This window comes from Phaenicophaeus curvirostris, chromosome Z (assembly GCF_032191515.1).
Source record: "Phaenicophaeus curvirostris isolate KB17595 chromosome Z, BPBGC_Pcur_1.0, whole genome shotgun sequence".
NCBI lineage: Eukaryota > Metazoa > Chordata > Aves > Cuculiformes > Cuculidae > Phaenicophaeus > Phaenicophaeus curvirostris.
The window spans coordinates 39,486,124-39,502,320 of NC_091431.1; the positions used below are offsets into that span (position 1 = coordinate 39,486,124).

The following is a 16,197-nucleotide window of genomic DNA, read 5'->3' on the forward strand; positions in this document are numbered from 1 at the left end:
AATGGATATTCTGAGGGAAAACCAAATCCAAAGCAAAAAACTCCTTATTAAATAACATATACATTTTCTAAATAATTGTATGGCCAAAGTTTTTGTTGTTTATTATTTATATTGAATTCAATGCATGGTGCAAACTTTTTACTAGACCTACAAGAGGCTGGAGTGCAATGAAAATACTGTGCAAAAATCTGATTGAAGAAACTATGCTTTTGCAGTTTATACTGAAGCAGCGATTGCACAATCGATGTTAAACAGAATACACTTAATGGAAAAGTAACATCTTCCATACCTACTCATAAAGTCATGTTTACAAGTGATATGTTTTTGTAAGATACAGAAAATAATTTTCTAAAACTAGATTTTAAAAACTTGACTTCTAGGCAAATTGAAAGAGTGGTCCTTAGTACTGTATGGAACATCCATCCAGCCTTACTTACCAAGAAATGATTTTCCAAAAATGGAAAGAGTGCGCTCTAGTCCAGCTGAAGACCCTACAGAAGATTATGGAACAGATGACTATTCAGGTGCGTACATTCATTAACTCTCTTTGTGCATTTACTGAACATGTAATAGGATAAAGGAGTGACCTAAGACTCTGTATCACAGAATCACAGAATAACCAGGTTGGAAGAGACCCACTGGATCATCGAGTCCAACCGTATATGTAAAATGTTCAGTGAAGTGCATTCTTGATTTAAGATCAGATCTATTTGTTTCATAATTTAAAGTTATTTTCATTTAATCTGTATGAATTTGTAAGCATAGAGTTACATATTTTTAAACTAACTTAACGTACTTTGAAGAACACACTGCTTTTTGTGTACGTGTATAAAAATACATATGCGTACATTTACACGTTTATATAAAGAATATTATTTTCTACATCTGTGTTGTTTCTGACTGATTCCTATGGAAGATTTTCATCCTTATGGTTAGATTTTAAAATGGTTAGATTTTCAGCACTACAAAATAAGTCAAGTTGGCAGTTCCCTACATGTAATTCAACATTGAGAACATTGTATGGATGGTCATGCCTGATGAATTGTAAGTATAGCTCCAGCAATCAAAGAGCAAGACAGAGTTCAATTTAGAAGTTTCTGTTACTACAGTGTCCTGCCACAGCATGTCAGACCTGCAGTCCTTACTGTAGATTGAAAGTGCTGGATTTTTTTTTTTTACATGTTGAGACACTACCATCTCTGCTGCCAAAGTTATTACTTCCTAAGCATGAAGCAAACTCAATTCTGGTTTACCTGATGTCGAGACAAATTTCAAGGTGGCAAGGAAACTCAACACATTTCATTCACAATAGAGCATTGGTTCTGAAAGTTATAAATTCAGTCACGGGCTTTGTTTGCCTTCATAGAGGCAAGAGTTGATGGTTTTCTCCTCCCACAGCAGAGGAACCTATTTGAAAACTCTAAATATAGAATCATAAAATAACTCAAGTTGGAATGGTCATCGAGTGCAGCATGAGTGCCACTGAGATGGAACACTTGCGAAGCAGCAGGTGTTAGTCGAGGCTTTTGCAGCATGCAGCAGTATTAAGTGAAGCATATTGGGGCCCTTGTGGCTGGTTCAGTCAGGTTGTGGTAGCCACTTGTACCACTTGTTACCCACATGGCAACCAGAGTAGGCACTGCTCATGTTATTCGGCATTTATGTGGACCTGCTTGTTACAAGTGACTTTGCTAACAATGTATTACATAAGTCTGCATTTCTGAATAAAATTCGGAATGATTTGTAACTCATTAAGAAAGGATCTGATGTCACACTTGCTAAAAATTATCACTGTGAATTAATACTGAGGACAGAATTTGCGAAGTCATTAAGTGCTAAAAAACCCTTTCTTCTTGGAGGAGCCAAATTACTGTTTGGAATTCAAATCAATCAGGGAAACAGAGTAATTGCATTGTGCATTAAAATACCATGTTTTAAGGGGTGCTAAGTAGTAAATAAGAAGTTTTAATCGTTTCCTCTCTGTATTCTGGTTTTATTACAGGTCCCTGCAATGCAGAATGTAGTAAAGTAGGGTGTGATGGGCCAGGACCAGATCATTGTACCGACTGTCTGCACTACTACTACAAGTCAAAGAACAACACACGGTAAGACTAAGAGAAAAACCCTTTACTTCATAGATTTCTTAGTGTATATATTAACTTATTTTCCTCTCTCTTTGCTGCAGTCATGGATAATACATTTTCCACTAAATCTGACAAATTTTCTTAGGAGCTGAAAAAAACCCAAAAAACTGCAAGCTAATCAGAATTTAAAGTACAGCTTTCAAACACCCTTCTCTGTTTTTTCCCTGTCTCCTGATTATTTTTTCATAAATTTGCGTGTGTTTATATATATATATGTATATATATATAAAACAGTGATAACTGCTACAGGTTCTGTGATTGAGTTTTGACAATATAGGAAGAAATGTAGATGATCAAAAATAATACTTTATGACAGTCTGACAGGGCACTTGCCTGTGAGACAGCATAAGCTGTAGGGAATTAAACACAAGAGAGAGGCAACTTGATGCAATGCTTTGGAGGGTTGAATATTAGTAAACACATGATCATTAGAAAAGCAGCAATGCTGAGAAATAATTCTGCTTTGCAGTCATGGTCCAGGAATGTGATGGCAGGTTATTTCATTAACGACTCTGCCTTCTTTTCCCTGCTGTCTGCAGGATCTGTGTTTCGACCTGCCCACCTGGTCACTACAATGCAGACAAGAAACGCTGTAAAAAATGCTCACCCAATTGTGAAACCTGTGTTGGAGGCCATAGTGACCAGTGCATGACCTGTAAATCTGGCTACTACCTGAATGAAGTAACCAATAGCTGTATTACCAACTGCCCTGATGGGTTTTACCTGGATAAGAGTTAGTATTTCTTGTTGTTTCTTTGTTGTGGGCTACAGAATTTGATCTGGGGAGGTTGCTGGAATACTTACAAGCAGCAAAAGTGTATGTCGATGCATCTCTCTCTTATCCTATTCTTTTTACTAAGTCATGGTCAAGTGTGATCAAGAATGTCCTCAGAAATCTTCCTTTATTTTAAAAAACGTACTTAGTGGCAGGATGTCTTTTCTGTTTGTGGTTGGTAGTAACAGAAGAATGAGGGTGGTTCAAGAGCAGGTCAGCTGCAGGACACAGCAGGTTATCACTACTTCAGAAAGGGACAGACAGTACCCACATTCTGAAGATAAGGCATTTCCCCATTCCCCCAGATTCAAATTATATGGCACCAGATAGACAAAAGAGCTGAGGAATCAACTGTGGCAAAAGAACTGATACTCTAAGAAAAATAGGCTCCTCAAACATAAAGCATGGCTACAATGAATGTTTCTGACAGACCAAAGTACCTACACAGATGTGAAGACACAAGGGCAGTAGTTCTCTGGCATGAGAGGCACCTGCGTTCAGTTTCTTCCTGTGATTGCCAAGTAGGCTGCACATATTTAATTTCAAGCATTGGTTAGCAAAAATACTTCGACATATATTCAAATATTTGCTTAAAACTGCAGTGACATCTGTTATCTTTAGACGCTTTCTTAGAAGATAAATATGTGCTCTGGAGCTTTGTTCATCCAGGTACATAACCTTTTGCTTTCTGCAGCATGAAGCTGTGTGTTCATTTTTGAGAATTAGTAAAAACAGGTACTAATTTAATTCTTCCATTTTTCACTGTGTGACAACTAATTTAAAGGGAATTTCTTTCTGCCCAATTAAGATGGATAAATGAAAATTCAAGGTTAAGTGGAAACATCAGGATTTTTTTCTGAGAAAGGTACATGGCATTGCATCTCAAAAGACAGTAGATCTTGAAGACAGTGAGAGGCATCTCTTACAGAAGGAAACTCTTGAGATGAAAAGGCAGGTGTTAAGTAATTTATGTCTTGGCTTTGTTAAGATCAGACCTGTTCCTGCCGGTGTGTCTTTTTTTTGCGGGCTGCTTGGGTGGAAAGTGTAAGAGGTAAATTGCAGGACAGTCTCTGGAACACATGGCAATCGTTACTGCATATTAATGCTATATGAAAAGAGTATTTAAGTCCATACTATAAATAGTTAATATAAATTTAAATGTTTATGAATATTTTTCAAAGACCTCAAAGCATATTTTTTTCAGAGTACAACTATAACTTCAAATGTCTAGAAATTGATTAAACTATTTGTTGTTTGATGGAAAAAGCTAATGATAGGCAGAATTTAGCTATTTTAGTCTAGCTTGATGCTTCCCTTCCTGATATCAAGCTAAAAAGCAGTAAGTCATGTAATAATATATCGATATAGTTTTATTAAACAAAACTGACCAGGGTTTTCTGGGTTTTCTTTTCTTCCTTTGTAGATAAGATTGTTTGCCGAAAATGTAGTGAAAACTGTAAGACATGTGTTGAATTCCAAATCTGCACTGAATGCAAACATGGCCTAAGGTAAGGAAATTATGAATGTTGCTAAACACAATACCTGAAAAGGCTTACAAAGCTGTACATACACAGTGAACATCAGATAGCTATTCAGCCTTCAGCGGCCTTCATTTCATGTGGCCCATCATTATTTACATTGTAATATAGTGTTGTCTTGTGCCATTTAGGCTAACAACAGATTTTTAGAACAATTTTCATTTCAGGGAAAATAAAAGCCACAGTCATGTGGAAAGCTGACTTCTTCAATTTTTTTGACCTACAGTGTGGCAGTCAAGGATTATTTTAGAGGTAGATCTGATTAATCATATTAATCTTTCTGATTCATTCCAGTGATAGTTAGAAACTGTTTTCTTATCTTTATTGTATTTCTTCATATATCCAGTCATTCACTTATCTCAAGTGCCTCAGGCTCAATTCTATTATGACATAGCATGCACATATTTTAAACAGCAGTGCATATTTTGTCTTCATAAAGGGACTTCTTGAAACTGATAGGTAAAACCTGCAGAGTAGCAGGAAACATTTCAAGCTCCTTTATGAATTAATGACCTTTTGATCCAAGTAGCAAAGGTCAAAAGTCTTATAAAATTCATGACAGAAAGTGTGTTGGCTTTATGCCACAAAAAATATGAAGTCGGTATTAAGTATCTGTAGGGTTCTTCTTACAGAATACAAGTGGTTTGCAAATGTTTTAACGCTGAGGTTTTACCTTCCATCAAAATGGATTTTCATCTCTTAATAAAAGCTGAGTTTTATTTGCTTCTAGCACATTAATAGCTGGATTCCTTTACATTTTGTAAAGGAATTCTCCTTTCTGTGTATTTATTTTGCATCTAGTTTTTCCAGTGCCTGCACAACTTTTATTACAAATTTCTCTATTTCTTTTAAAATGACCCTTTGAAAAGGAAGTGTGATCTAATGGGAAGGAAAGCATGGGATCAGATCAGAACATTGCTTTATTTACACTTTCTGAAATAAGAATATAAGCTTCCCTTTTAAAATGTTACCAAACTTGCAGTCCATGTTAAGATTTTGGAGAATTTTAACAGACTTAGCATGACCCTCTGTGTTTCTGCACAATCAGATTGATAAACTAGAGGTTCAGAAGTTCCTGCAACAGACAAATATGTTAGAAGACCAAAGATTTTGAGCACAGGTGACTTCTGCTGCATTCTGTCTGTAAAACAAGGATGGCACTCAATCAGCATGGTAATCCTTCCTGCTGAAGGGCATTTTTACACAAAGAGTTGAATTGGGTGAAAGCTGAAGTTCCACAGAAGATGGCAAACATGGCAGAGAAGTCATAGCTTAAAAAAACCCAACAAAACACAAAAACCTGCTGTAGGCATCTTATAACATGAAAGCACAAACAGCTACTTAGAGGGAACCATGGAAGTGTTAACTATGTTATTTCTTTTTCCTCTGTTAGTCATTCTTTTGTGCTCTCTCTCAAAAGTGCCTGCAGGCAGAATACCTCCAATTGTAATCTTGACAAATCTCTCCAGCCACTTAAAGATGGCACTCAGCTAGGACTTTTCAAAGCTGTTGCAGAAAGAGGTGGTGATTGCCTTCGCTATAAATCTGCTCTTAAGTTGTCCTCTAGCAAAGTATCAGGAGATGGTGCTGGTCTTCTTGAGACCTTGCTATCAAGTCCCTTAGCATAGAACAGTGGTGCTGACCCTGTGCCAAACTCCTCATGGGTAATTGCATTTTACACACCTAAATTTTTAGTAGTCTTTGGCAGTGTTTCGGATATTTTTTATCCCCTACTACTTGGTAGTACTTACAATGAGTTTGTGAACGCCTTCTGTATTTCACCACGGATGAAACTGTATTTTGTTCCTTCTTGAAGTGACTGTTGTCTCTATATTTATAAAATATGACCAAAGAAGGCAGCTGGTGAATCATAACACATGGGTTGTTATTAAAAACTGGTTTGTGCATGTCCTTATTGGCCTCTGTTTGTGTTATCTGCCCAGACACTGTGCTTTTTTCCTTTTTACAATAGTTTGCATGGCACTAAATGTGCTATCCGCTGTGAAGAAGGAAAATACCATAATGGTAGAGAATGTGAACCGTGTCACCGTTCCTGTGCGACATGTGCAGGTACTCTACTTGCATTTATCTCCATAATTTCCTTTCCTCTCTGTATTTAGCTCTGATTTAATTGTACTGTGTCACTGTTACAGTTTAACGTGATTGTTTACATGTAAAACTTCTCATCATAGTACTTTAATATATTTTAAATACAACAGACTTCTTTCAGCTAATATGAAAATCTTAAGTTTTCTAATAGAAAGTGTGCATACAGACTTTTCTTTTTTCTTTTCTTTTTTCTTTTGTTTCTTTCTTCTTTTCTTTCCTATGTCATTCTGATTTCCAGTAATGCCCTCCATTTTATTTCTGGGATGGAATAATGACTGACAGATTTTCTGGGAGCTTTGGATCTACCAACAGCCATTTATTTCAGAAAACAAAAATTTAAATTAGATAATGTTGTTTATTCTATCCATGTACCTTTGTTGCTTGATATTACTATTTGAAAGAAAGTAAGGGAGTTAAATCATGGTATCTAAAATTATAAGACTTTGCAACAGTTAGAGGTGATGTCTGTTTAGCAATAAGAGAAGCTAGCCAGTAGCACAGTATCTTTTTTCTCTGGTTTAAGGTGCTGGAGTAGATGCCTGTATAAACTGCACACAGGGTTATTTTATGGAAGATGGAAGATGTGTGCAGTCCTGTAGTAGTGGTTATTACCTTGATCACTCTACTGAAAGTGGATACAAAAGCTGCAAAAGGTATGATCGCTGGCTAATATGTACATATGATGTTTTGCGGAGTAGTAGCTATTTCTGTGTTAAACAAGATAGTACTTATAAACCACTGAACATAAACCACTGCTGACTTAAAAAACAGAAAAAACTTATTGCATGCTAAGCATTTTTTTATTTTCATCTGAATTATAGTTATGCGGGTATTCTAAAAGTGTTTTTTCTTGTACGTATATGTCTCCTTCACTTTGAAAAAGGCTGTAGTGAGAATGTAAGCAGATATGCATAGAAATGGAAAATGTACGAATCTAGCAGGGGATTTGCATTTCCCAGTAACAAATGAAAGTAGTCAAATTAGGTTTATTAAATTGCAAGTTAATTACAATTCATAAGGACCTTTTCCGTTCTTCATCTGCATATTCTCAAGCATGGCACAAGTGTATTACCAGACTGCTGCCCAGAACAGCTCACCTAACTCAGTGTACAAATGGGTGGATTAATCTTGAACAAGGCGGTCCAAGGAAAGGATATTTTTATCTACTCCATTCTTTGTTAAATAAATGCCATTTCTTGCCATTTGGAATCATTTATTATCAACTCCTTTTGAGTTCAGGGGAGGAAGGGGATCACCATGCGTTACAGTTTTCCACACAAAGAAGAAATTGATACAGAACAAAAATACAATGGATTCAGAAGGGTGATGAAAGGACTGGGCTGCAGGTTGGTCTTTTCCATCCTGTGCATTTAGCTCATGCCTTCCTGGCACAGGTACACCAAGTCAGCTTAATAAGTCTGTTGACTTTTTTTCTGCATAGTTCCAAAACTCTGGAATAATGCAACTGTTTAGTAAAATAGTGTGAATAGAAAATGGTTGGGGGGAAAATGCAGGACTGGATTACAGAGGGAGTTAATTATTTTTAATTATTATTGCTACCAGAGCAGCTGCCTCCTCTATAAACAGCAAACAAGCCCTTTGCAATACAGAAGAGGGCTACTAGGAACTCTTGCATTTGGTGAGGGCATATGACCAATTCCTGCCATCGTCTTTCAGATGTGATGCCAGTTGTTTGGATTGCAGTGGCCAAGGAGACAGAAATTGTACAAGTTGTCCAAGTGGCTATAATCTAGACACTGGTGTCTGTGTAGTGGGAACAGTCTGCAAGGATGGTGAGTCCAGTTCTTTGAAAAGATCTGTTTTAACACTGCCAGCTGCTTCTTTTAAATCTATTGGATTGGTTTCGTCTGTTTCTTTTATTACAGTCTTGATTTAAGGTCTGCATTACTTCTTAATTTTTTCAGGTTTATGAAAAGGAGAAAACTGTATTTGCATCTATTAACAAAATTAGTCACATCCACTTTACCTGATTTTTCCTAAAACAGTTTCTCCTGCTGCCAACAACCTACTTTTCCTTCCTTACCTGTTTTTCAAAGGCCATTGCTTTCGAAAGATTTTTATACGAAGATCCTAGTGTACTGTCAATAGAATCACATTTATTTGTTTTGCCTCTTTGAGCTGTGAAAATGCTGGTGAGTAAAAGGGATTTTAAGTGCCTATACTGTTGCTTGTATTATGTGAAAGGGTAATGAGAACATAAGAATTCTGAACTAAGGAGCCAGTTTGTGGTGGAAATTTAAACTTCCTCCAAGTTCTCTGTGACAACTAAGATACCATTCTTATTGCATGTGGTTGGCTTAATTATTCACTCGTTGTCGTTCCTTTCAAATGTCACAATTACAGAGACACTTAAATAACGTTGTGACTCCTTAAAAATATTACTACGTGAATTACTTGTAGATACAATCCACCAAGTGCAGTCCAACAGGATAATCATACTGGAACAATGTGCAGAGTAAAGCCATGTGAAGATACTTGACATCAGATATACAAAAAGCTAGCAGTGGCTCTTGGGTCCAACTAATTTCCTCTGGATTTAGTAAGAGTTTTACTATAGGCTTAAAAAATAAGAACAAATACAAGGTGCAGGGTTGAGTCTTGTTTCTATAGACCTCTAGAGCTCCTATTGGAATTTAAGCCTTCAAACTTTGAAAAGTATCATGTCCATCTTTAAGTTACATTACAGGTACTGGTAAACCAGTCATGAGACCTTTTCACATCAGGACATTAAATGTGTCATTGTAATCTAGACAAAGTCCAGCTATCGTTGGAGAAATGACGTTCTAGAGAAAGTCAGATATAGATGGACAAATGAAGATGAAGTGTAATGCAGAGAGTTTTGAGTAACCACAGTCTCAGTATGGTATTGCGGTTGAATTCTGCAGTGCAAACTTTTGACATACCATTTTGGTCTTCAGTATGGTTACATAAATCCTTCTTAATCTGTACACATGCAACTTCAATCAGACACATGTGTAGTTGCACAAGACTGGAGACACCCCCTACCAGTACTGTCTCTCCTGTTCTTCCAAGCGCAGCTGCCATGAGAGGACTGCAGTGTGTGGGCCTTATGGCAATTGCAATGCACCATGCTGGATCCCACCACACAGCACATGTCCTCAGCGACCTAGGATAGCCAAGAGAAATCCAAAAGGGATTTTTTTTCCTGTTAATTTACGAAGCAAAAAGAGTCTCATTTCATTGCTTGACAATCAAGCAGTGGTTACTAGCCTAGCTCACTCGGTAGGATATGCATTTCTGTTGAGAACATTTTATTCTTTTTCTGTGGTTTGACTGTTTTATTCTTTTGATTCATAAAATTTGAGAACAAATTTCTTTGCTGTAAATATCACTGTTTTCTAATGATTCTCATTCTAATCTTTTTTTCCTTTTCACAAATGGATACCAATCATTCACTGTTGGACCACACAATATCTCTTCCTGAAAAAAATGCTGTTGACTGAAATTCCTTTTGATGGACCATATTTCCTACTTGCTACCTGCTCCTGAATGGTCTCTTCAACCAAATCTGCCTGTCTGACCAATTAAACCTTCCTCCATTGTACACGCCATGCTCTCCAAACCTTCAACTTCTCCCTTCTTCGACCAACCTTCTCTTGCTGCTGCCCTCTGGAAGCCACGGAAGAGTCCTGGGCTGAGGGAGGATTCTGTATGCTGGTGAAAAAGAACAATCTCTGCCAGCGGAAAGTGCTTCAGCAATTGTGTTGCAGAACATGTACACATAAGGGGTGAACTAACACCTCCCAGCGTCCTCCTCCTCCTGTAGACTTATAGATTAATCCGTAATATTGAAAAAGGAAAAAAAAAAGCAACCTCTCTCTCTCCCCTTTCTTTGTGTGGGGAGATGGTGAACTGTTTGTTGGAACTTTAGTGGAAAAACTACAACACACCTACCTTTCATAACTGGATGTCTAGAGCTGAGCATCCAGGATCACAGAGTCAGTATTGTGTGACCAAAGCATTTGATGCCAAAATTAACATTTAAATCATTATTTGATTTCCTGTCAACCTTAGGATTATTCCTGTTTTTTGAAGGTCCTTTTACTCCCCTTTTCTTCCTACTTCTTTCCCCTTCAAGATCTTTAAAGAGTGTTTCAAGAATACAGCACAAGTTTACATGGATTAAAACTAAACAATACAAAAATGTTTGCATTAGTCTTTTTTGTGATATGTGTATAGACAGGGGGAACTTGAGTTCCTGAGGGGATCAAAAACATCATTAGCTGCAGGACTAAGTTCTGCCCCTTTTGTAACAGTATTTAAAAAAAGAAAAGAGAACATTTCTGCACACATTTCTTTCTTACTTCCTCTGCTGTGTGCTGTTTTTTGTATCACATGCAGTTTGTATATATGTTTGCCCAAAAAGTGGTTTTGGTCACATAGATTTCATTTTTTAGACAGCTAGCTTATTAACAGATATGCTAGGATTTTTATTTTATTTTTTTAAATTGTCAAAGCTATTTCAAATAAACTTTAAAAAAAAAATTGTTCCTGTAGTGAACAAATTCAAAAGATACTACTTCTTTTGGTTTGCATAAGCCAGAGTAATGTATACGCTAGAAGTTAGAAAACATTGCTAACATGTAAATTATTGTTGTCTTGTAATGTTCACAAAAAAGGGGATATTATCATACAGATATGTGGAGCTATTTCATAGTGCCCATATGTAAATGCCAGTGTGACTATATGCGACAGGATGTGTTTACAGGACTGGATTTATGATTGTGCCAAATACATCTCCAGGAATAATTACATATAGGGCAATAAATCAATTGTTCTCATTGGTGTATCAAATGAGATTTGTTATCAACTAATTGGTGTAACGTGACAAATTGGTGTAATGAAACGGTGTCATGAGGGGCCTGAATCTGTTTTTAACTGCTCACAATATAAATTTCGTCAGGAATAGTCCTGCTGAGGCTAGCGGAGTTACCTCACTGAAAAACCATCCTCAGTGGTGAGAGAAGAATCTCCTGCCTTTACCCAGGCACATGGCTGCCAGTATATGTTTTCGTTTAAAGTATTTTCATCAACTTCGCTTAGCATACTGTTCAAAAGAAAGATGTTTTGTAGAAAACAGAAAATTGAACTTCAAATATATTGTTTTAAGGGGATATGCAATGTGCAAAGTGTCTTTCTCAGTTATCTTTCCAGGACACACAAATAGAAAACGGAGTGCAGGTGTTCAAGCATGTAAACATTAGAAAATAAAGAGGATCAAAAATGATTGTGGAAGTTTTTCAAATGAATGAGTACAAACCTGTAGATGCAATGTGCCACCTTTAGTAAAGAGCAGATAAACTATTACAACCTGATTCGATATTATAGAGGGCCAGTCAAGCTCTTTTGGTGCTCATTACAAATTTCCTGATAAACATTCACATTTAAAATAATTAAATTTGTGCTAGTTTAACTACTAGTCTGTTACTGCCTCGTTTCTCAGTATAACATGTTTAACTAGAACATAATGCTTTCAAATTTTAAGTTAATATATATATTATATATAAATATATATTCATAATTGAGATTTAATTGTGTAATGGATTGTAAAGAATTTGTTTGGATACTTACAAATGTCTCTAACACTATTATAGAGAAGAAATTAATATCTTTGTTTTCTTTTAAGAAACTGACACTTTGTTATATCCAAATTCATTTTTACTGAAAAAAATACTGTACATGTGTAAAATGTTCAGCTGTTATTTGTAAAATAGGGTAGTTCTGTTGTAATTGATATTGGCCAAAACCCATGTTATTCCGTATTTTATTTTTTCTATTAAATTAACCTAAGTTCCTGTTCTTTTGGTCTAGAAAAAAACATGTTGATAATCTATATGTGAATCTATATATGCCCCTTTGTTGAAGGGCACAGGTAGCTTTATGATATAGAGCACTTAGATACCACACACCACTCATTGAAATAAATTGAGAGGGTAAGGGCCTTTAATTTTAATGTGGATTTGTGTTTTGTTTAAGTTTTGGAATTCATGATTGCAGAAATAACCGACTTCCATGGAAGACACCTTTTCTGCAGTAGCAGTACAGCCATGTCTGAACCCCACTGGGTAACAATGTTGGCTTCTCCTGATCTGTTAAAATTTGTAAGGAATCTAATCTCTTGCGTGCCTAGGATTAAAAAGTGAAATGCGTAACTGCCTATTGGCTCAGGCAGTTTATGCGGAAAGTTTGCTATTTGCAGTCACTCATGGCTGTTTCCACAGTGTGATGCTGATGTCTATTCTTGTGCCAGTACTCATATCCAGTAGGTCTCAAATCACAACCTCAGACTGCCATTTGAGAAGAGCAGGCTCTCTGTTCTTGCCAGCAGTTTAAAAGGGGACTCTGTGCAGACTCATCTGTGACTTTGAAGGGTGAGATCCTCCATCTACATTAGCTGATGCTCTCATTCATTTCCCACTTAGTCCTACAACCTTAGTGGAAACTGAATGACACCTTAAGGATGTTCACTGGGGCTGTGTAAAGAACATCCTAAAAAAAAGCCCCCACTTTTCTGCTTTAAACATCTCGTTGTTGCCAACTTGGTTTCCAAACCAAGTAGTTAGGTCATCATTCTCACAGTTTCCCTGTGAGTCCTGGGAGTAAGTATATGTGGGATGGCACATTCTTAGCAGTAGTTTGGTAAGGCCTGGAAAAAAGTTCGTCCTAACACTCACACCAATACTGTATGAGGAGCTTCATCTTCTAGCTCTGACCCCACCTTCATTGTCCAACTGTCATGAGAAAGTCAATCAATCATGGTGTTTTTTATTGTCAAAGTTTCATCTTCTTTGGGTAGGAAATGTACAAAGGATGGCAATAAACTTGTTATAGCTCTGGCCAAAGAAGTCTGCTCTAGAGGGTGTATCAGTAAATGCCGAACTATGAAGTCTCACAGACAAATAAGAAGATAACTGACTTTAAGGCTGAAAACCAGTACTTTCTGATGTCAGTTTTATTTGTGATACCTTAGTATCAGTAGCCAGATGCCAGCAGAATTTGGAAGTAGCACTATAGTTAGACCTTGTACAAGAGGATTGCTGCAGCCACAGGATTGCAATTGAAGGAAGCTAGTTTGTTCCCAGCTGCAGTTTTCTTTGGTGATTGATGTTCCTGCTCTCGTTCAATGGTGAGTAGTTTGAGTGTTCAGTATTTGACACTGTTGTTGGCATGCAGAACAGATGCGGAGAATTACAGCAAGATCAGAACCTACTAAGCATAAACAATATGAGACTGTTCTCCATGTTTGTGGATGGCACCAGTCCAAATCTGTTCATTGATTTCTGCCTTATTCAAATCACGAGTCAAAAAGCAATGACAAATTGAAGATGCTCTTCTTGTTAAGATATGTCACTTCCATGATAAAGTGTTTACCAGTTCATGTCTGTTTAAGAGAATCCTTACACAATGTTTGATTTAAATGCAAATTCGGCACCCAACTAGACCTCTTCTTTACTAAAAGACTCAAACACAGTAACACAGTATTTTTAATCAGAAAATAATTTAGCTGGCCCTAGACCAGCAGAACATCCTACCTACATAAACCTGATACGTGAGGGCATCATTTTGTAATACAAGAAATTTTTCCTTTTCTACAATGGGGTTACAGTCTCATTCCCTTTCTAGCTGCATCTCTCCACCTCAGCCACACAAACCAGTGTTGTGGGTTTACCAAACCTGATACCTGCCAGGATATGTTGATGGAATCCTTATGCTTCTGACCAGTAGCTCCTGTGGTGTTTGGCTTAGACCCTGCCTACCCACACACCAGTTTTCACTGGCACATTCTGCCTCTTTCTGAAGAGGCTTTGCAAACCTCCTTTGTGGAGACCACAGTTTTCTAATAAAGATTTCCCTATGAGACCTTAGAGACTACTATAGTTTCTATTGGGACTGCAACTTCCAAGTCTCCTGTGAAATTCTGAGCAATCCCCTGCTAGTGAATATAGCAGCAGGGCTGCTGCTTCTTCCATATTGACAGGTAATTATAAGAGGTATGACAATATGAGGCTTGAACATGAGTAAGCCTACACACAGGGTTAGTAGTGCTGACTACAGCAGTTTCATCCATTACTAAATACAAGGTGCAACTGGTGATGACCAAGTCAATCCTCTTCACAGACACATTACAATCAGAGTAAGCATCTGTATCAGTGGCCACTTTAGGTGACTATCTATCTGCTACTTTTTAATGAAATTATTTAATGAACTGAGTGACTGTAAGAAGGCCTATTATGAATTCAAGATTCCTGTAAAAATATTTAAGTGACTGCTTATATGAGTCAAAGCTTTCAGTTTGCAGTGCAACTCATGGAACAATAACACTTCTGTGATCCGTTACTATGCCTTATGTTTATATTGGATATGACATTGTCATGTCATTGGTGCAGAATAAATTAAAACCACCAGTACTGCCATTAGATGTTTGTGCAAAATATTTTAAGCAAACATTAAAAAAGATTTAATTATACAAAGAAAAATCCTAGTCAAGTTTTCATCAAAAAGAAGCTGACACCACCAGCAACTAGCATGAGTTTGTTCAGCATATGCAGTTTTGATACATGAAAAAAAAAATGGTTGAAAATGTATTTTTGATGAACATTTTGCTTATCAGAGGCAAACTGATTTTTATTTGGCATAATTTTTATTTACTTCTCTTAAGGTATCTCGGGAGATTTAATTTTTGATTAAATAGATCATCTGATTATTTACTACTACTTGTAGTGAGAATGTATTGGGGCTTAAATCCTCCTCATTAGCAAGGGCTCAAGAATTGTGGGTAGAAAACAGGGACCTTGTGAGCAATCTAAGGCTCTGAACCTTAGGATTGTATCCAGCCAGTGGAAGTGCAACCAACATATGCATTTCCACTGTTGGTTTGACACTGATAAGCAAACTGGATCCAGACCTAATGAAGTCCTGGGACATTTTTGTGAAGCCTTAGAGCACAGTAACTTTGGGTCTCATTAGGGAAACTGTTCTGAAATCCTCAGGATAAAGCCACAGAGTTTGCAGTAATGTTCACCTGCTGTGCAAGGGTAGCAGACACCACCACAGACATATTTTAATAGCCACACTGTGATTGAAACTCTCCTGGAAGGATTTTCTTTCTGGATTAAAAAGCAATGTTTCTTGCATAAAAATTGAGCCAATTTTCACTTGTATCATGGGAGATATAGTCAAAGGAAAGTGGATTGTGATAGGAAAGCTCTGAGCATTTAAAAAAATAATTCCACTGAGCAACAAATGCAGCGTCTTAGTGCAACACCAAAGGCTGGGGGTTTTTATGTCTTTTTGCTGCCAAAGATGGGCAAGGCACAGCTTAGGCGAATGCACCTTATTCAATCATTATTTATCGGTGTTTCTCACTATTTCAGGGATAGATTTGTTGAAGGTCTTCTGGGAAAACAACATAGCTTTTCAAAGCAAAAAATACTGTCCCATTGCAAAACACAGTAGACACCTTTGCTTTACGGTGCTGCACAATAAGCTGATTAAATACCCATTTTTCCAGTCAGACTGGGAAGAGAAACTAGTACATTGACAGGCTCTGAATATTTATTTACCCAAGGAGAATTAATGGTTCCATCAT

General features: G+C 37.0%; 1 protein-coding gene across 2 annotated transcripts in view; it reads left to right on the forward strand.

The window, feature by feature from the left end:
- The window catches only part of PCSK5 (proprotein convertase subtilisin/kexin type 5), a 245,073-nt gene that overhangs the window by 172,250 nt on the left and 56,626 nt on the right, over positions 1-16,197 (forward strand). The window contains exons 14-21 of one of the 2 annotated variants that reach the window (XM_069881191.1): positions 381-524; positions 2,003-2,105; positions 2,684-2,877; positions 4,343-4,427; positions 6,430-6,527; positions 7,090-7,219; positions 8,244-8,359; positions 10,225-12,065. In XM_069881191.1, coding sequence (XP_069737292.1) covers positions 381-524; positions 2,003-2,105; positions 2,684-2,877; positions 4,343-4,427; positions 6,430-6,527; positions 7,090-7,219; positions 8,244-8,359; positions 10,225-10,340 — 986 coding nt within the window. In that variant the 3' untranslated portion in view covers positions 10,341-12,065. Of the gene's footprint in view, positions 1-380; positions 525-2,002; positions 2,106-2,683; positions 2,878-4,342; positions 4,428-6,429; positions 6,528-7,089; positions 7,220-8,243; positions 8,360-10,224; positions 12,066-16,197 lie in introns of those variants that run through there. The other variant, XM_069881190.1, reaches the window with a different exon arrangement.